At 48.4% G+C, this 18,801-nt stretch overlaps 1 protein-coding gene and 1 long non-coding RNA gene across 2 annotated transcripts in view; one reads left to right on the plus strand and one right to left on the minus strand.

Annotated features, from left to right (window-relative positions):
* The first annotated feature begins 57 nt into the window (after window positions 1-57).
* Window positions 58-16,266, plus strand: CES3 (carboxylesterase 3). Its single transcript, XM_019455683.2, has 13 exons — window positions 58-2,706; window positions 3,793-3,997; window positions 4,107-4,245; window positions 4,411-4,544; window positions 5,075-5,228; window positions 5,331-5,435; window positions 6,084-6,185; window positions 6,573-6,710; window positions 11,146-11,226; window positions 12,320-12,467; window positions 13,378-13,527; window positions 13,677-13,755; window positions 13,861-16,266. The coding sequence occupies exons 1-13, from the start codon at window positions 2,625-2,627 to the stop codon at window positions 14,054-14,056; spliced, it is 1,713 nt and encodes a 570-aa protein (XP_019311228.1). The 5' UTR covers window positions 58-2,624; the 3' UTR covers window positions 14,057-16,266.
* LOC109270801 (uncharacterized) overlaps window positions 8,495-18,801 on the minus strand; it is a 43,255-nt gene continuing 32,948 nt past the window's right edge. The window contains exon 5 of the long non-coding RNA XR_008423533.1: window positions 8,495-10,115. This is a non-coding gene — a long non-coding RNA (uncharacterized LOC109270801). The remainder of the gene's footprint in view (window positions 10,116-18,801) is intronic.

Consider the following 18,801-nt stretch of genomic DNA (forward strand, 5'->3'; position numbering starts at 1 on the left):
TTTTGTAAGAAGAAGGCCTGAGCTTGTCCATGCGGCCCATGGAACCTGGGCCAGCTGTGCAGTGTCCAGGAGAACTGGGTGGGTCCCTCAGACATCCACCTCCCGAAATTTGCCTTTATTTTCAGTGGTGCTGTGACACCCAAACTTTACAGGATTGTAGCACATCCAAGAAGATATTTATCTGTGAGATGTTTCCTGGAAGTAGGATTGAGGGGCCAGAAAGCCCAGGAGAAGAGACTCTTGTACCCAGACTTCCAAAGGCCTCTCTATCCAAGGAGGTGCTCCTCTTACCTTTTAGAATTCTCCTTGCCAACCCCCCCCCCCACACTGAACATCCCCCAACTCACTCTGAGCATCCACATGATCAGTTTTCCTGCTTACCCCATTGCTTTCCCTAAACTTTTCTTTCCCTCACCTTACTCACCCCCCGAAAGAAACCCTGTCTTATATGGTATTTGATCTCAGTGTGCAAAAATACCAAATTGTGTTCACTCTGCCTCTTTGTTCCACCAAAGCACTTTTTCTGCGTCACTAATAGGCTGTATCCCTCTTCTCATGGACCTAGGAGTCCTGCTATGCCCCCACCTCTGACCAACTTGCCCTCTCCACACACTAGATTTTCCAGGAGGAAAGAAAGTCCTCCTTTCCCTCCACTACATTTAAGCCCAACCATAGAGCCTCGTGACATGGGGCCTGAAGGATGCAGAGAGGCCACCAGATGGCAGACGAGGATAACCTTAAGCCTGGCTGTCTTAGAGGGAATGGGCTCTCCTTGTGGTGAACTGCTGACTGGTGCATGAAGCTTCTCTTGCATTCTGAAAGCATTTATTGAGCACCCACAGCATGCATGCCTCTGTATGTTTTTCCCTGCAGATGCACAATACACTTTCTAAAAGTGGGTTCCCAGTACTAGTTTTTTAATCATCTTATTTTTTTTTAAACGGCTTTATTGTGGAATAATTTACATACAATTAAATTCACCCACTTCAGGAAACATACAATCACCGTCACATCAAGTTTTAGAATGCTTCAATTGCTCCAAAGAGTTCCTTCATGCCCCTTTGCAGTCAGCCAATCCCCATCCTGACCCTGGCCCACACAACCACCCAATTGCTTTCTATTGCCATAGTTTGCATTTTCTAGAATGTTCTAGAAATGGAATCACTTGTTACAGGTTTCTGTCACTTAGCATAATGTTTTTGAGATGCAACCAGTAGTTTCCTTTTCTTGCAAAGTGGTATTCCATGTATGGTATGCTACGTGTTATCCATTCACCAGTTGGTGGACATTTTCAGTTACATTCAATTTTTTAAATTTAATTTCTTTAAATTTTTAAAGAAAATGCTAAGCTGTCTTCTAAGATGACTATACCATTTTTGTACCCCACAAGCCATCTGTGAGAGTTATAATTGCTCCATAGCCTTGGCAACACTTGGTCTTATCAGTCTTGTACATTTGATTAATTTCAGTAGGTGTGCAGTGGTATCTTACTGTGGTTGGTTCCCTGTTTCATGTCTTTCTCTGTCTCTCTGTCCCTGTCTCTGTGTTTGTCTCTCTCCCCTCCATGCTCTAGCTCTCCTGAATGTACCTATGGATCAAGGTTCAGGGAGAGGAATGGCCCCCACCAGGGAGGTTGCCAAAGACAATCCAGGAAGGAGCACAGAGGGAAGTTTGATCCTAGGCCTCTCCACCTCTGAATGCTAGCTGGAACCCCAGGACAGAATCTGGCATCTTCTCTTGACATGTCCCTCACCCCGTTCCTCACTGAGCCAGCACTTCTGTTTGAATTAGTAAATATTTGCCAGTGCCTCACACTCCCCACCATCCCAACCCCCACACGCTCCTGACACTAAGACCCAGAGGAGAGTCCTGCCCTTACTTACAGTAGGGGCTGTCCCAGAGAGATGGACACCCTGACAGACCCCTGCCCTGAGGCAAGAGCAGGCTTCCAGTGGCTCTGGTTCCGTGCCTTGTGTTTTCACACATGCAACCTCACTTCAACCCTGCGAGGTGGTTCCTATTATCATCACTCTTTTATGGATGACGACACTAGACCCAGAGCCAGCACTTGGCAGAGCCAGGATTTGAACGCAGGAGATCCGGCTCTGAAATCACATCTTCCAGGGATTTGGAGTAGGATAGGAGTTATGAATAAGAATCTCTCCTGCTCCTCTTCCTCCATTCCTCCCTCTACCTGCAGACCTCAGCTCCTCCTGCCCAGGAACCCAAGCGCCTCGAGGGCAGTGCTCTGCTTCTGCCCTGTCACGTGAGGAGCCTCAAGAGAGTGGGCCTACATGAAAAAGCCACCCCCAAAATACACCCTGGGTATACTGGGTTCACTGAGTCAGGAGAACTGGTATTTGAACCCAGAACTGCAGAGCTCCACGGCCCAGGCTCTTTCCCTTCTCTGGGATTGTCACATCACCCACACTCCTGCAGGGCACTCTCTGAGCCCTCCTCCCCCAGCCGATGCACTAAGCACTGCGTGTTAGGGCTGGCCACCAGCCAGATGGGGCTGTCCACCGAGGTTTTTGTAATACAGCCCTTTAGAGATTGGCTGTGCCAAAGGACGGAGGCTTTATTATAACTTGCACCACTTCTGCCTATAGTCAGTTGTGAGGAGCATGGGGACAGTGGTAAGAATTGGGCCCAGGGTCCTGGGCTGGGTGGCCTGTCTGCTCCTGGCATTCCCTGCTACAGCCACTGGTAAGACACACCAGCAGGGCCTGCAGAGCTGGGAGCTTCGGGGTTGTTGGGAGGACTAGAGTAGAAGGCAAGAGTGAGGTAGGGATGGGGAGGGTTGGGCAGCCTGCTCCGAGAAGGAGCCCTCAGTTCCAAGAAATGCCGGGGGGATGTGCATCCTCTCCAGGCAGGGGTTGTGTGTGTGTGTGTGATCTCCAGAGCAGCCCTGCCAGAGAACACGATTGTCCTTAGGTTTTAAGGGCACCCAGGATTCGTGTAATCACTAAGATAGACACAGAAGTCACTGTAATGAAAAGAGGTTTACTCACAGTTCCTAGAAACAAGACGCATGCAGGGAAGCATGGGGTCCACTCTGTCAGGAGGGAGAGGCCACGAGAGGAAAATGTGGTCAAGAGGCTTTGTTGTTTCCTGGAGAAGGAACAGGCAAGGCAGGCGAAGCAGGTTTCAGATTGGTTAATTTGAAGATTTTCAGTGGGCTCTGGGGCATAGGGCTGTCTCTAGTTGTGTGGCGCCTGGCCCTCGGGTGATTAGGGCAGGTGGCTAGTGGTGGAAGAATCTGAGAAGCCCACAGAGGAGGTGGCTGGGAGCATGGACTCTGGATTGGTTGGTTTGTCTCGGGAAGGCACACCTCTCAGTGAATTGTTTACTATTTCTAAGAATTGGCTAGCCCTGAGACCCACAGTCCCTCCAGAGTCTGCAAGGCTCCCCTATGTCAAAACATCAAAATAAAGAAAATGAACAGATGTGATTATTGCACTTAACTGAGCAGATGAGGAATCTGAGGGTGAATGGCTAGCCCAAGCAAAGCCCCAGAGCAGGTCTGTGAGTCCGGGAGAGCCTCCCTCGGGGAACTGGTCTGGTCTGGAGAAGAGTGGTAGCCATGCTGAGGCAGGAGGAGAAAGTGGGAGGTAGTCATAGGGTCCATCCCACGGGCTTGCTGGGAAGGTAGTCAGAGCGCTGTGTGCAAAGAGCTCAGAACAAGGCCCACAGAGTAGGTGCTCAGAGAGCCAGTGTTGAGTGAGTCCATTTGCCACTCCATACCCTGTGGAGGCTGCAAACTCACTCCATGGCCCTCCGTCCTACTCTCAGGGCCTGAGGTCACTCAGCCTGAAGTGGACACCACCCTGGGCCGTGTGCAAGGCCGGCAAGTGGGCGTGAAGGGCACAGACCGCCTTGTGAATGTCTTCCTGGGCATCCCGTTTGCCAAGCCACCTCTGGGGCCTGGCCGATTCTCAGCCCCACGCCCAGCACAGTCCTGGGAGGGTGTGCGGGATGCCAGCACTGCCCCTGCAATGTGAGTAGCCGCAGCGGAGGTGGGCAAGCAGGCAGGCTGTTGGGGGGTGGGCCTAGATGCCAGGACCGGTGGGCTGAGCTGCTGGCCCTGGGTTCATCCTTCGCCACAGGTGCCTGCAGGATCTGGAGAGAATGGACAACAGCAGATTTGTGTTGAACGGAAAGCACCAGCACTTCCCTATTTCAGAGGACTGTCTGATCCTCAACATCTACAGCCCAGCTGAGGCCGCCGTGGGGGCCAGGCGGCCGGTGTGCAGCCCAGGGGGCCCTGTTTGCCCATGCAGCTCTGCCCTGCCCAACCTCTCTCCAGCCCTGTTTCCGTACTGAGGGGGGTTCTCAAGAATGCCCTGGGTTGATGGCAGGGCAACTGTTGTCCCGGGAGCTGGGGGTCACCGCCCCATGGCTTCTCTGCAGGTCATGGTATGGATCCATGGGGGCGCTCTGGTGGCCGGCGCCGCCACCTCCCATGACGGGTCAGCCCTGGCCGCCTATGGGGATGTGGTAGTGGTCACGGTCCAGTACCGCCTGGGGCTCCTTGGCTTCCTCAGGTGAGGTGACTGGCTTGGTGGAGGGCACTGCTGGCACTGGGGAGAGGAGCTTGTGAGGGGAGTTGGGGAACTAGGGTGGAGGTCCAGAGCTTGAATGCAGATTTCTCAGGCAAGCAGAGTGTCAGGAGACCAAGGGCCCCTCCCCCATGCCATCTGGGGCAGAGAGGGAGGCTCCCCATTGCTCCACCTTGGAGAAGGGCTCGATCAAAGCCAGAATTATACAGAGAACTTGGTCCTTTGGACAGAAAGTGTTGGCTCCTGGTCTGGGGCCAGGATCCCAGCAAGGGCTGGAGGCAGGGAGCAACAGCTCTGGCAGCCACTTGAGAACCAGCCCCAGCCAGCTGGGTCCCCCCGTACCACGTGCTGGGCACGTGCCTAGTAAGCATGCCTCATGACTAAGCCAGACTTGGTGAACGGGGGAGGGTGTTCCGTCCTGGTGGCTGGTTCAGGGCCATCCTGCAAGGGCTGAGGACAATCTATGAGGGGAGCCAGGCTGCGCTAACCTCTGCCCCCCTGCGCCCCGCCCCCAGCACTGGAGATGAGCATGCCCCTGGCAACTGGGGCTTCCTAGATGTGGTGGCTGCTCTGCACTGGGTGCAGGGGAACATCTCCCCCTTTGGAGGTGACCCCAACTCTGTCACCATCTTTGGCAGTTCTGCCGGTGCCTGCATCGTCTCTGCCCTGGTGAGTCACCTCAGGGGACTAAAACAGTATCTCCTGCAGCCCCAGACCTCCCAGCTCTCCTGCCCTCCTCTGACAGCCATCTGTCCTCCACATTGCTTCCAGGTCCTGTCCCCGCTGGCTGCAGGGCTATTCCACAGAGCCATAGCCCAGAGTGGAGTCATCACCATTCCCACCTTACAGGCTTCGAACCCAAGGCTCCTGGCTCAAGTCTGCCTCTCTTTCATCCTTTTACCCCACATGTACCTACCACACCCCCACCCTGCGCTTGTCCTGATGTCCCAGAGTGGATGCCCCTGGCAGGGAGCCCCTTGTTAGCAGAGACGAAGGAAGCACACTGCCTACGGAAGCTAGAGAAAAGCACCAGTGCCACCTGGGCACAAAATGATTCGGGGACCCACACCTCCAGCCTCACTTCCTGCTGACTCCCCAACCCTGCTCGGGCCTCAGCACCCACTATCATCCCCTCCCTGCCACGCTGGCCATGCTGGAATCCCTCCTCTCTGAACCTTATCTCATTTCCATATTCACTCTGGCAAAACTTTCCTGACCCCACTGGGTCTGGAAATATAGTTAACTAGTTAATGACACTGTTCTCAGATTGGTAAGGAGGACTCAGCTACCCACACAAATAATGACAGCATGATGTAATGGGGGACACACAAGGTGCCTGGGGACCACCCAAGCTGGTGGCTTGGTGGCAGTTCTCTGGTCAGTCCCAAGTTCCCATCTCTGACATCACTGTCCCATCTTCCCTACAGATGTCCTCTTCTCTATGGGAGGCAGAGGGCTGGGGGTGAGGGGTGAGGGGTGAGGGGTGAGGAGGGAGGGAGAGGCAAGACTCTTATCTGTCCCCAGAGCTTCGCGGACTCCATGGCCTGCACCTCTACCTCCTCAGCTGAGATGTTGCAGTGCCTTCGGGAGAAGGCAAACAAGGAGCAGATCCTTAACATGAAGTTGGTATGCCTACCTCCTGGGGGACAGTGGCAGGCAATAGCACAGAGGGATCCTGTCCAGCTTCTGTGAGAGCCGAGAGGCAATCAGCAGTCTGGGGTGAGGCTTGGGGCAGCCACCCCTGATAGGAAGGGGCTGAGGGCCCAAATTGGCCTGGGGGGTGTGAATGCAGAGGCACCCCTGCCCCGAGGGCAGGCTCTGTCTTCCAGGGAAGAGGAAGGTCTCTTCTAAGGCCTGCTTAGAAGGTCTCCCTATTCCCCCTGGGTCCTCTAACCCTGGTGACTTCTACCCCCTCTAAATAAGGCTCAGGCATGCAGCCATGTGACCCCTGGGATGCCATCTTTTAAGGCATGGGCCTGACTGGGAAGACTCCTGCCTTGCTTTCTCCTACAGAACACTACAGCTACCTACACCATTGATGGCACCTTCTTTCCCAAGAGCCCCAGGGAGCTCTTGAGGGAGAGGCGGTTCCATTCTGTGCCCTTCCTCCTGGGTGTCAACAATCACGAGTTTGGCTGGCTCATCCCCAAGGTGAGTGTCCTCTGGCTCCTGTGTCCTTCAAGGCCCTATCCCAACCAATCCTCTGCTACCCCGTCATTACCACAGCCTGTGAGGTGACACTCCCACTTGATAGGTGAGAAAGCAAAGCTCAGAGAGGTTTAAGGGACTTGCTCCAGGTTATGCAGATTAATTTTCCCAAAGCAAATGTTTCCTTCTGGGGACCAAGCTTTTGCACAAAGTGGCCTTCTGGGCAGTACTGATTTGCAGCATATTTGGCTTGGGGTCCGGTTTATACATCAAGCTCTATGAGACTGGTGAGTATGACTCTGTCTGAGAGACTAATTACCTGAGACTTTCAGGTTTCAAACAACAGCAAGCCAGTGAGGAACAGCATGGCCCATGTGCTTTCCAGTCCCTTCCAGGTGTACAGGACTCCCCACACAGAGCGTTAACATCATGCTTTCCTTCTGGGCATCTTCCCTATCATTCTTCTACCCATCTTCACAGTGATTGACTTTAATGACTGCAAAACCTTCCACAAGGGAATCATAATAGTCCTTAATTTCTACACTTGGGCACTTTCTAGTTTTACGACTGAAGCTAAGAGGGCGGTGAACATTTTCATGTCCACAGCTTTTGTCCTTTTATTTTTTCCTTTGGAATTGATCCCCAGGAGGGGGGCATTTGGGTGTTTGCTGGATGACAGGCTCATGCAATCTTGACACTCAAGGACAAAGCTTGTAGGCCAGACGTGTGTGCGCGTGCGTGTGTGTGTAATGACTGATGAGTGTTAAGAGGAAACAGTACCCTGGACTCTGGCAGGCAGCCTTGGCCCCACATGGTCTACTTAGAGTCATGAGTGGAAGAGTGAGAAAGAGCCAAAGGCTGGCTCCCAAGACCTGGACAAGCCTGCCTGGAGCAGAACGCTGTGCCCGGGACTTTGTAGGCAGGATGTGTCTCAGGAATTGGGTGGCTCAGGGGGCTGTTCACCTCCTTGCTGGTGCAGAAATTCTCTTCAGTCCCCTTGTCATCCATGTGGACCCAACTATAGATTTTTCAGCCAACCAGATGTTTACTAAATGTCCATGGTGTAAGCTTTAACCATGGAAAGCAATTCATACATTTTCTGGACATCTCTCCACCTCTAATGTATTGCCACTGGCCGAGCACTTTGTGAAATTGCTACTATGCCAATTTATTTTATTTTATTTTATTTATTTATTTTTTAACGTTTATTTATTTTTGAGACAGAGAGAGACAGAGCATGAATGGGGGAGGGTCAGAGAGACGGAGACACAAGAATCTGAAACAGGCTCCAGGCTCTGAGCTGTCAGCACAGAGCCCGACGCGGGGCTCGAACCCACAGACTGCGAGATCATGACCTGAGCTGAAGTCGGCCACTTAACCCATTGAGCCACCCAGGCGCCCCTCTACTACGCCAATTTAAACTGCTGCCAGTGACTAAAGTCTCCCAAGTTTTATTGCAACTTTACCAGCTTTGCAGATGATAATTTTTTAAATACGAACTTTATTGAGATGTAATTTACATACCATAAAATTTACCCTTTAAAAAAGTGTAATTCAGTGGGTTTTAGTACATCCACGAAGTCATGCAACCATCACCACTATCTTATTCCAGAACATTTGCATCCCCCTAAAATTCAGCCCATACCTGTTTGCAGTCACTTAGCATCCCTCCTCCCCCAGGCCCTGGCAGCCACTAATGTACTCTCTATCAAATCTGTGAACTTGCCTATTCTATACATTTCAAATAAGTAGAATCCTACAACGTTTTGTTTTGTTTTGTTTTGTTTTGTTTTGTTTTGTTTTGTTTTGGTGTCTGACCTCTTTCACCTAAAATGATGTTTTCAAGTTTCATCTATCTTGTATCTCGTGTTAGTATTCATTCTTTTTTATGACTAAATAGACCCTTGTGTGGATACAGCACGTTTTGTTTATCCATTCATCAGTTGATAGGCATTTGGGTCATTTCTACCTTTTTGGCTATTATGGATAATCCTACTATGAACATTCATGTACAAGTTTTTATGCAATTATAGGTTTTAATTTCTCTTGGTTATATACCTAGAAGTGGAATTGCTGGGTCCCATAGTAACTCTGTTTAATCGTTTGAGGAACTGCCTGTTTTCCGAAGTGTCTGTACCATTTCACATTCCCCCCCAGCAATGTAGGAGGATTTCGGTTAGTCCACATCCTCAACAACACTCACTAGCTCCCGTTTTGATTATAGTCATCCTAGCGGGTGTGAAGTGGTATCTCGTTGTGGTTTTGATTTGCATTTCCCTAATGACTTACCATGTTGAGTATCTTTTTATGTGATGATTGGCCGTTTTTACATCTTCTTTGGAAAAATGTCTATTAAAATCTTTTGCCCATTTTTAAATTGGATTATCTTTTTATCATTGAGTTGTAAGAGTTTCTCATATAGTCTAGATACAAGTCCCTGTCAGATGTATGATTTGTAAATCTTGTTTCCCATGCCGTGGGTTGTCTTTTCACTTTGTTACGGTGTTCTTAACAACACAAAAAACTTAACATTTTGATGAAGTCCAATTTATTTTCTCTTTTGTTGCTTGTCCTTTGGGAGTAATATCTAAGAATTGATTGCTTAGTCAGATTTACCTCTACGTTTTCTCGAAGAGTTTTATAGTTTTAGCTCTTATGTTTAGGTTTATGATTCATTTGAAGTTAAAACTGTGACTGAGGGATTTTTTGTATGTGGTTATCCAGCTGTTCCCGAATCAGTTGTTGAAACACTTTTTTTTTTTCCTTATTGAACTGTCTTGATACGCTTCCTGAAAATCATTGGCCATAAACTTAAGGGTTTATCTCTGGACTCTCAGTTCTATTTGGTTAATTATACGTCTATCCTTATGCCAGTACCACACCATACTGATTAGTTTTGTACTAAGTTTTGAAATGGAGAAGTGTGAGTCCTCCACCTTTGTTCTTCTTTGTTCTTCAAGATTGCTGTGTTACTTTGCTAGGGTTGCCATAACAAAGGACCACAATCTGGGTGGTTTAAACAACAGAAATTTGGTTCCTTCTGAGTCCTGTGAGAGAGAGTCCATGCTTCTCTACTATTTTCTGGTTGCATTAGGCATTCCGTGGCATTCTCCCTCTGTTTTCACATTGTCTTCCCTCTGTGCCATCTGTCTCTGTGTCCGAATTGCCCCTTTTCACAAGGACATTAGTCATATTGGACTAGGACCCACCCTAATGATTACCTTTGCAATCGTCTTAACTTGACTACCTCTCTAAAGGCCTCATCTTTAAATAAGGTCACATTCTGAAGTACTGGGGGTTATGCCTGTGCATATCTTTTTGTGAAGATACAAATCAATCCCTAACAGTTGTTCTGGTTATTCCAGGTCCCTTACATTTCCATATGAATTCTGATCAGCTTATCAATTTCTGCAAAAAAAAAAAAAAAAAAAAAAGTGGCTGAGATTTTGGTAGGGATCAGGCTGAATCTATAGACCAGTTTAGGAAGTATTGCCATCTTAACAAGATGAAGTCTTCCAACCCATGAACATAGGATGTCTTTCCATTTACTTAGGTCCTCTTTAGTTTCTCTAGTTTTTAATGTACAAGGTTCATACTTTGTTAATGAAGTTGATTCCTAAGGATTTTATTTTTCGATGCTCTTGTAAATGAAATTGTTTTCTTCACATCACCTTCAGGCTGTTCATTGCCGCTGTATAGAAACACAACTGATTTTTGTCTATTGTTCTTATAAACTATCATTTTAAAGAACTTTGCTCCTTTAGCTTTTTTAGTTTAGTCCTTTAATGTTTAGTGCAGGTTAACATCACCCTGTGGGTATGCACTCTTTGTGTTTGCTCATCCATGAGTGTTCTGTTCCTGTTTTCACAATGATTAACCAAGAGCCCCATAGCCATGAAACTAACTTTAATAGCGAACACTTTACAGTGCTTACTGTATGTCAGAGTCTTCATAGTTACTACTCCGATCTTCATAACAATCCTATGAGGCAGGTTATTGCCATTCCTCTTTCACGGATTAAGAAACTGAGACACCAAGAGTTTAAGCAATGGGCCCAGGTCATGATTTAGCAAGTGGCAGAGCTGGGATTTGAACCCAAAGACTGTGCCCTTAAAAACCTAACATATAAAGCCAACATTTCACTTTAAAAACAACATTTTAACTTTCCCTGTAGGCCTTACTAAGCACCCGGGGGTCTTGATCTTATTCTGTGAAAATGTTGAATACATTTTGGGACTGCTATGACCCACGTGCTTGTTGTATTTGGCGCTGTTTCCTCCCTCCTTGATTTGAGGTTTATCTTTTCGAGTCTATGGACTTGTGGGCTTCAACACACTTGGCTCTGTTCACAGGACTGTGAACACTCGCCTGCTCATAGCTGGGAGTAGGGGGTGGGCAGTAATCAGGCTGTGCTGAGAAGACCCTGATGTCCCCACAGGGCTGGGGTTTCCTGGATAAGATGGGGCAGATGAGCATGGAGGATATGCTGGCCATATTAAGACCCAACTTGACCATTCTGGTGAGTCAACAAGGGAGGAAGAGGTAGTCCAGTGGGTATCCTATCCAGAATAGTAGGGCACCCTCTTCCTCCTACCGTTCAACCCCCACAGCTACCCACACACCACCAAACCCCTTGGTCCAGCTGCTGACTTTTAGTTCCACCTAGAAATCCCCTTGGACATGAGTCAGTATGGTTCCCAAAGGAAGATCATCATCATCATTTTCATCATTTCATCATTTTCATCATATGCCCCTTAATGAGCCCATATTATGTGCCAGAGACTATGCTGTGCTGTGCTGAGCACTAGGACAGGGATTCATTTCCTTCAATTCTTACTATATCCCTGTGAAATAGACACTTTCATTTTCCCCATTTTACAGATGGGTCAAGGTCTCATGATAAGTAAAGGGCAGAGGCAGAGCTTGAGCCAGCTCTGTCTGACCCCACAGCTTCAGCTGTTAAGATCATACTGTCAGATGTGGAGTAAGTTGGATCTGGAGTCCAATCCAAGCCCTGGCTACCTGTCCTCAGTGAGCCTAATCCCTTTGAGCCCATTTCCTCCCCTGTAAATGTGGATATACCTCCCATATGAGGAAACTGGATGCTGTATTTGAAAACTCTACTAGGGAGCTGGTATTGAAAGATGCTCAATCTATGCATATTTCCCTCCTTTCTTTGGACCCCCCAGAGCCCTCTCCATTCATACAACCTCATCACTATTCTCTGGAGCTCTGTGGAGCCCCCATGATTTGTTCTTTTACCAACTTCCTGGTTAACTTCAACCAGGCAACTGCTCAAGATCAGAACCCTTAGCTGGGAACTTCACGTAGGCTGCCAAACACCACTGCCAGGCAGGAACTGACTTTCTGGGAGGCTCAGCAACCTATCTGAGATCACACAGCAAAGCAGCAATCGCAGAGCTAGGATTTGACTCCAGGTCTGACCTTACCCTGCCTAGACATTATCTAGAACCCCAAAGGGAGGCAAGGGCTGGGCCCTGGCACATGAGCCCTGGAATATGAAGAGGCTGTGCTGGAGGGTGTGAGGCTTCTTTGGAGGGTCTGCTGGGCTGTGGGACCTGAGCATGCCTAAGCCTGGCTTCCTGTCCCAGGATATACCCCTCGAGGTGATGCCCACCATCATAGATGAATACCTAGGCGGCAGTTTCGACGCAGAAGCCAGACGCAATGCCGTCCAGGAATTTTTGGCTGACCTTATGGTTATCTTTCCCACCTTGAATTTCTCAAGAAACCTCCGAGGTGAGCCTATCCCTGTTCACCTGCCCTACCCTTCCCATTTTGGCCCAGGAGTTGGGTTATCATAGGCATCATGGCCCCACACCCTGCTGCTACCCCCACACCTCGCTTTCTCTCTGAGATGCAGTGTTAACAGTAATGAGAGGCGACTCTGGCAGGTCACTCTGCAGGGGAGAAAACCAAGGCTCAGAGATGTGCAGTAGAGATTTGAAGGTGATCTGGCTGTGACATCTGTCACCTCATTGATCGCCACGGTTGATTCAGCTGATCTGGCTGGCTAGGTGGGTGTCCCCTTCCTCCTTCATCGCTGCATTGTGTCCTTCCCAAAGCTGCACTATCAGTCAAGGACGACCTTCCCCAATAGAGGAAGACCATTCATTCTTCAGTCAAGGGAATATGAGTAGCTGCGCTCTCCTGCTAGAACCTCCAAACAAGCTCTCAGAAAGGCGCAGTGACTTGTCTAAGGTCACCCAGCAGGGCCTATCCCCAATTCTCAGGCATTCATTGGTTTTTCCCACATTCAGCGCTTCTCCTGGGAGAAAAGTCTTGCTTCCTCCAAGCCTAGTGGCTAGTCCCTGACACAGCCCTAGAATAGCACCAAGTTCCTATCTTTGTGACCTTAGGCAAGACACCTAACCCCTCTGTGCCTCAGTTTCCTTATTTGCAAAATGGCAACAATAGACTCTAACCCATAGGTTGTTGTGAGGATGAAATTAATGATTGCACATAAAGCACATGGAATGGTGCACAATGGCCAGCAAGTGCTCAGTAAATGCTTGCTGATAATTATGGTGTCATCATCAGTATTGTTACTGGTGTTGGTGTTATTGGTGCTACTATGAGCCAGTCCTGTTAGAGGTAGGACCTGGTCAGGCTGAGGGTACCTAACTCTGATGCCACCCTCTCTCCGCAGATTCTGGAGCCCCCCTCTTTTTCTATGAGTTCCAGCATCGACCCAGTTCTTTTGCGAAGATCAAACCAGACTGGGTGAGGGCTGACCATGGCGCTGAGATTGCCTTCATATTCGGGGGTCCTTTCCTCATGGATGAGAGCTCCCTGCTGGGTGAGGACAGATAGACATCGACCCCTGGGCTGTAGGCTCCACAGGCTAGGGTGGGGCTTGCAGGCACAGAGGTCTCCAGTCAGCACAGGGAACCCTTGGGTTCTCTCCAAGACCCACCTGACCTTGACCTAGGTCTATTCCTCCCCTAGCCTTTCCAGAAGCTACACAGGAGGAGAAGCAGCTGAGCCTCACCATGATGGCCCAGTGGACCCAATTTGCCCGGACAGGGTGAGTGAGCAAGTGGGAACACCTGGCTTTGGGCCTCTACTATGCAGATCTTCCCCCAGGGGATAAAGCAGGCGGCCCTGGACTTCATTCATTTTTCCCACCCAGGGACCCCAATGGTGAGGGGTTGCCTCCTTGGCCTGCATTCAAGCAGTTGGAGCAATACCTGGAGATCAGCCCGACACCACGAGTTGGCCAGAAGCTAAAAGAAGCCCAAATGCAGTTCTGGGCAGAGATACTTTCTGCCAACTTCCGGCAGTGGCAGCAGAAGCAGAAGGGCAGGAAGGCCCAGGAGGAGCTCTGAGGCAGGGCATGGGCCTTCTTGGCTGGAGGCCAACCCTAGGGGTGGCAGAGTCCCAGCAAAACAGCTTCTTTCTCCCCCTACTAAGAAACTTTAACTCAAACCAAGCTGATGTATGGACATGTCCCTTAAGGAATCAGCCCCTCCATGACTGGCATTGTGCTGTTGAAATGTCACCTGCTTCCCACTTTAAGGGCCTCTGTACAAACTCCTCCCTCTTCTTTCCCCCTTGCTTCCTAGCAAGTTCCAGCTCTTTCCTTAAGCTCCCTCCTCCATGAAGCTTTCCCTGCCTTCTCTAGGCCCGAGTGTATGTCCGTTACAGCATAGCCCACTCCAGGCTAGCACTGTCTGTATCTGTGTCTCTTTCCCTTCTCTGAGAGTAGAAATCAACCTGACCCCACTCTGCATCTTCCCCACAAGGATCAGGAGGACTTGGAGTCAGGGATGTTTGATGAGCGAGTAAAAGACTGAGAGAGTGTGTGAATGGTGGCTGCTGGATGTGAACCCAGGCTCTTCAGCCACCAAAGCTAGGCTCAGGCCTATACAGATGTGCCCCTTGGCCAGAAGGGTGAATGGACTCCAAAGGCAGCCCTGGGGTAGGAGGAAGTCCTGAGACCTCAAAGAATTCTCTAGAATGGATCTCAGCCCCCAAAGGCCTCTAACTCAGGCTAAAGGAGATCCTTTTCTCTGTGCTGCCCAGACTTGTTCCCCTGCTCCCCTGCACAAGACACAGCAGAATCCAGCAGGGCCAGAGCCCTGACTCTTAGCCTATGAGATGTCAGCTTCCCAGTCCTAGTGCTTCAATGCTTTATGGCCTGCTAGGCTCCTCCCTGCCCTCCCAGCTTGGGGAGACCAACTTCTGGGGGAACTGAGCACAGTTCCACAGCACCTACTAGGACACAGGAGAAGAGATTGGGGGAGGGTGTCTGGACTAGTGCATCAGTCAGACTATTGTCACAGAGAAAAGAAGAGGCCTACCCACTCAGGCCACAACAAGTGAAGAGGAGCCAGAGGCTTTTGAGGCAAACATTTCTTCTTTTTGAGAATCAATGCACCACTCCCTTGGGGCATCTGGATTTTAATACATGCCACAAGGACTTTCTTTCCCTGCCCCCACTATCTCATCCTACAGGTCTAATCCCACATATACCCTTCCTCCATCAGACTCAGTTCCTGGCTGCTGAGGGTTACATGAAAGCACTTGCAGTTGGGACCAGTGCTGTTCAGGGAAGTCCTTTTTGGGCAAGGAGGAGACACATAAAGCCAGAGGGACACTTAGTCATACCACTCCCCTGCTCAAGAGCTCCCTGTCATTCTCTGTCACCCTTAGGGCAAGTCCAAGTTCTTCACATGGCATTGAAAGCCTTCTGTTCTCATCCTCCTTCTCCACCAGGGAAGTATGTCCCCACAAGCCAGTAGAGAGCCTGACAAGTACATAAGCCCCAATCACAGTGTGCCACTAGGGACACAGAGGGCTGTAGGAGCACAGAGGCATAGTCCAGCCCTGACACGTGCCCTCTCTAAATAAATAAATAGATAAATAAATAAATAAATAAACCTTAAAAAAATAAAGGGTAAAATTAAGTGATTTTTTTTTGTATCTAACTACTTTCTGTCTTTATTGCTTTCCCTATTCTGGACACTTCATATAAATGGAATCATATTATATGCAGTCTTTTGTGATTGGTTTCTTTCACTTAGCACAATGTTTAGATGTTCAGCTATGGTATAGCATGTATCAGTATTTCATTTCTTTTGGCCAAGTATTTCATTTTATCAATATACCACATTTTGCTTACTCATTCATCAGTTGATGGACATTTGGATTGTTTCTACCTTGTAGCTATTATGAATAATACTGCTTTAAATGTTTGTGTACAAATTTTGTGTGGACATGTTTTCATTTCTCTTGGAGATACACACATACACATACACAGAGGAGTAAAATTACTAAGTTATATGGTAACTCTTATAGTTAATCATTTGAGGAACTGCCAGACTGTTTTCCAAATGGCTGCCCCATTTCACATCCTGACCAGAAGTCTATGAGGATTTAGATTTCCCTAAATTATCTGACTTTTTTATTCCAGATGCCCTAGTGGGTATGAAGTGGCATCTAATGTTGGTCTGATTTGCATTTCCCTGATGGCTAATGATGTTGAACATCTTTTCATATATTTATTAACCTTTCAAACATATTCCTTGGAAAAATATCTTTGTATCCTTTGCCCGTTTTTTAATTGGGTTGTTTGTCTTTTTGTTAAGTTGTAAGATCCTTTATATATTCCAAATGTAAGTCCCTTAACAGCAACTTGTATATGATTTGCAAATATTCTCTCCCATTCCATGGGTTGTCTTCATTTTCTTTATTCTTTGCATGGAGCTATCCAGTCATCTAACACCATTTGTTGAAAAGACTGTTCTTCCCACCACTGAATGGTCGTGGCACCCTTGTCGAAAATCAACCAAGCATAGATATGATGGATTTATGGATGGACTCTTAATTCTGTTCCATTATTTTATATGTTTGGCTTATGCCAACACCTACCACCCTCTCTTGATTACCATTCGTAATAAGTTTTGAAATAGGAAACTAGGAGTCCTCCTACTTTATCCTTGTTCATGCTTGTTTTGGCTATGCCGGGTCCCTTGCAATTCCATGCAAATTTTAGAATCCAGCTGCCAATTTCTACCAAGAAGTCAGCTGAGATTCCTATAGGGATGGCATTGAATCTGCAGATCAATTTGGGGAGTGTTACTTTACCAACTTAACAATATTAAGTCCTTTCACACAAACATGGGGTGTCTTCCCATTTGTTTACATCTACTTTAATTTCTTACAAAATGTTTTGTAGTTTTTAGAGTATAAGTTTTGGACTTCTTTTGTTTGGGAGCCTCCAGTTCATGGAGGTGCCCCAGGAGTTATCAAGTCCACAGCTGAGCTGAGGCTGTGCTTTTCTGAGAAACACCTGTGAATACAGAAGTGGCCAAGTACACTGGCCAAACCCCTCTTGGGGGGTCCTATCTGTTATCCCTCATCCATGGCTTGGTGTTGCCTACCCCCATCCCTGGCACTGGCCTCTAGGGTTCCTCAGTGCTGGCCATCTATGAATCCTTGCTAGCCAGAAGGTCCTGAAGGTTCCTTAATGGTGCCATTCTGACAGACACAAACTCTCCCTAGGTCTGTAACTACTACCTTTCATGCTGTTTGGAATAGAGAAAGTTAACTCCCCCCATTTTGATATACCCTGGTGAGGGTCATTGCTGACCTGCTTGAGCATAGGATCTCAGCTCAGTGAGAGGATTCTTCCATCGTTGCAGGTACCTTTACTGCCCCCTGTGGGTGGGATGTCATGTCAGAACCATGGTGGGTCCAGAACCATGCCCTCTAACTTTGTCCCAGGCCCAACTGCTAGGCCAGCTCCAAGAGGCTCCTCTCTCCAGGACCTGAGATTAGGCCTCCACCCCTGAGGCACCTGGGTGGCTCAGTCAGTTAAGTGTCCAAATTTGGGTCAGGTCATGATCTCAAGGTTTGTGAGTTTGAGCCCTGCATTAGGCTCTCCGCTGTCAGCACAGAGCCCGCTTCGGATCCTCTCTGCCCCTCCCCAGTTTGCACACACACTCCCTCCCTCTCTCTAAAGTAAATAAACATTTTAAAAAATCTTTTTTTTAAAAAAAAGAACACTCCACCTACTTGTCAGACATGTCTACCTATGGCTAAAGCCCAGTAGTGGACCAGATGACGCTTCAGTCTTCTCCCACAAAAAGAGGAAGCTGGGTGACTCAGGACAGGAGCCACTTAGTGCTACACATCAGAATCACAGATTCTTAACCCTAAGATAAGGTTGCATCAAGGACATCTGGCTGACCCAGCTACCCATTCATCATCCCCCATGCCCCATGTGAACTCTGAATGGAGCACCTCTCTACTGAGGCACCTGGCCTGGCACAACTGCTCCCTATAGGGACCAGGTGAAAGGTTGTTTCTTTTTTCAGGGAGAGATGGCAGGAGTGGAGCCAGCTGTTGGCAGGACCACACCTTAAAGCCCACATAGAACAAGCCAAGTTGCTGCACAGCTTGGTGGAAGAATCTATATGTGACTGGCACCCAGACCTAGCAGGTGGATTCACAGTGCTATCTGCCTTCTCTACCACCCCCTTCCCTTGTCCTCCCTCCCCCAGTTTGGCCCTTGCTTTGAGTGACACATGCTTAGTGCATTTAGGTAAACTAACCTTGTCAGGTCCTAGGCAGAAGAAACAAGTGGCTCTGCCGCCTCCCTCAAATAGGGCTCCATAATCCTAATGATGCGGCCATGCACAGCCCACAGGGGAGGCTGGCAGAGTGAGGAAATGAGGAGGTGAATGTGGTCCAGAAACAGGGATGTACGTGGTCCAGACCAGATGGAGACACTGGTAGTCACTACTTCCTTGGTTCTGCCTTCCCTGTCCTCCCATCCCTGCTCTCTTGAAACCCACACTGATGGTGAACTCTCCATTAATGTTGTTAAAGAAAATATAGAAAATACAGAAAAATTAAAGAAAAAAGGAGAAAAAAAAATCAAGATCATTAATGACTCTGCAACTCAGAGGCAACCACTGACACTATTTTGACATTAATCCTTCCTGTTTCTTTAGACAGCTTTGGAGTGCACTCTCCATGGCTAATCTGCTCGTATTCAATATACAATTCCAAATTCTGCCTTTTTCCAGTTATTAAACCACAGCAGCCTTTTCCCAAGTACTGATGA

Source organism: Panthera pardus, unplaced genomic scaffold (genome assembly GCF_024362965.1).
Source record: "Panthera pardus isolate Hobbes unplaced genomic scaffold, ASM2436296v1 HiC_scaffold_19, whole genome shotgun sequence".
Lineage (NCBI taxonomy): Eukaryota > Metazoa > Chordata > Mammalia > Carnivora > Felidae > Panthera > Panthera pardus.

Coding starts and splice junctions, on each gene's coding strand:
- CES3 (XM_019455683.2), top strand. CDS start 2,625: ATGGGGACAGTGGTAAGAATTGGGCCCAGGGTCCTGGGCTGGGTGGCC. Junction 6,711..11,145: donor TTGGCTGGCTCATCCCCAAG/GTGAGTGTCCTC, acceptor ATGTCCCCACAG/GGCTGGGGTTTCCTGGATAA. Junction 11,227..12,319: donor GACCCAACTTGACCATTCTG/GTGAGTCAACAA, acceptor TTCCTGTCCCAG/GATATACCCCTCGAGGTGAT.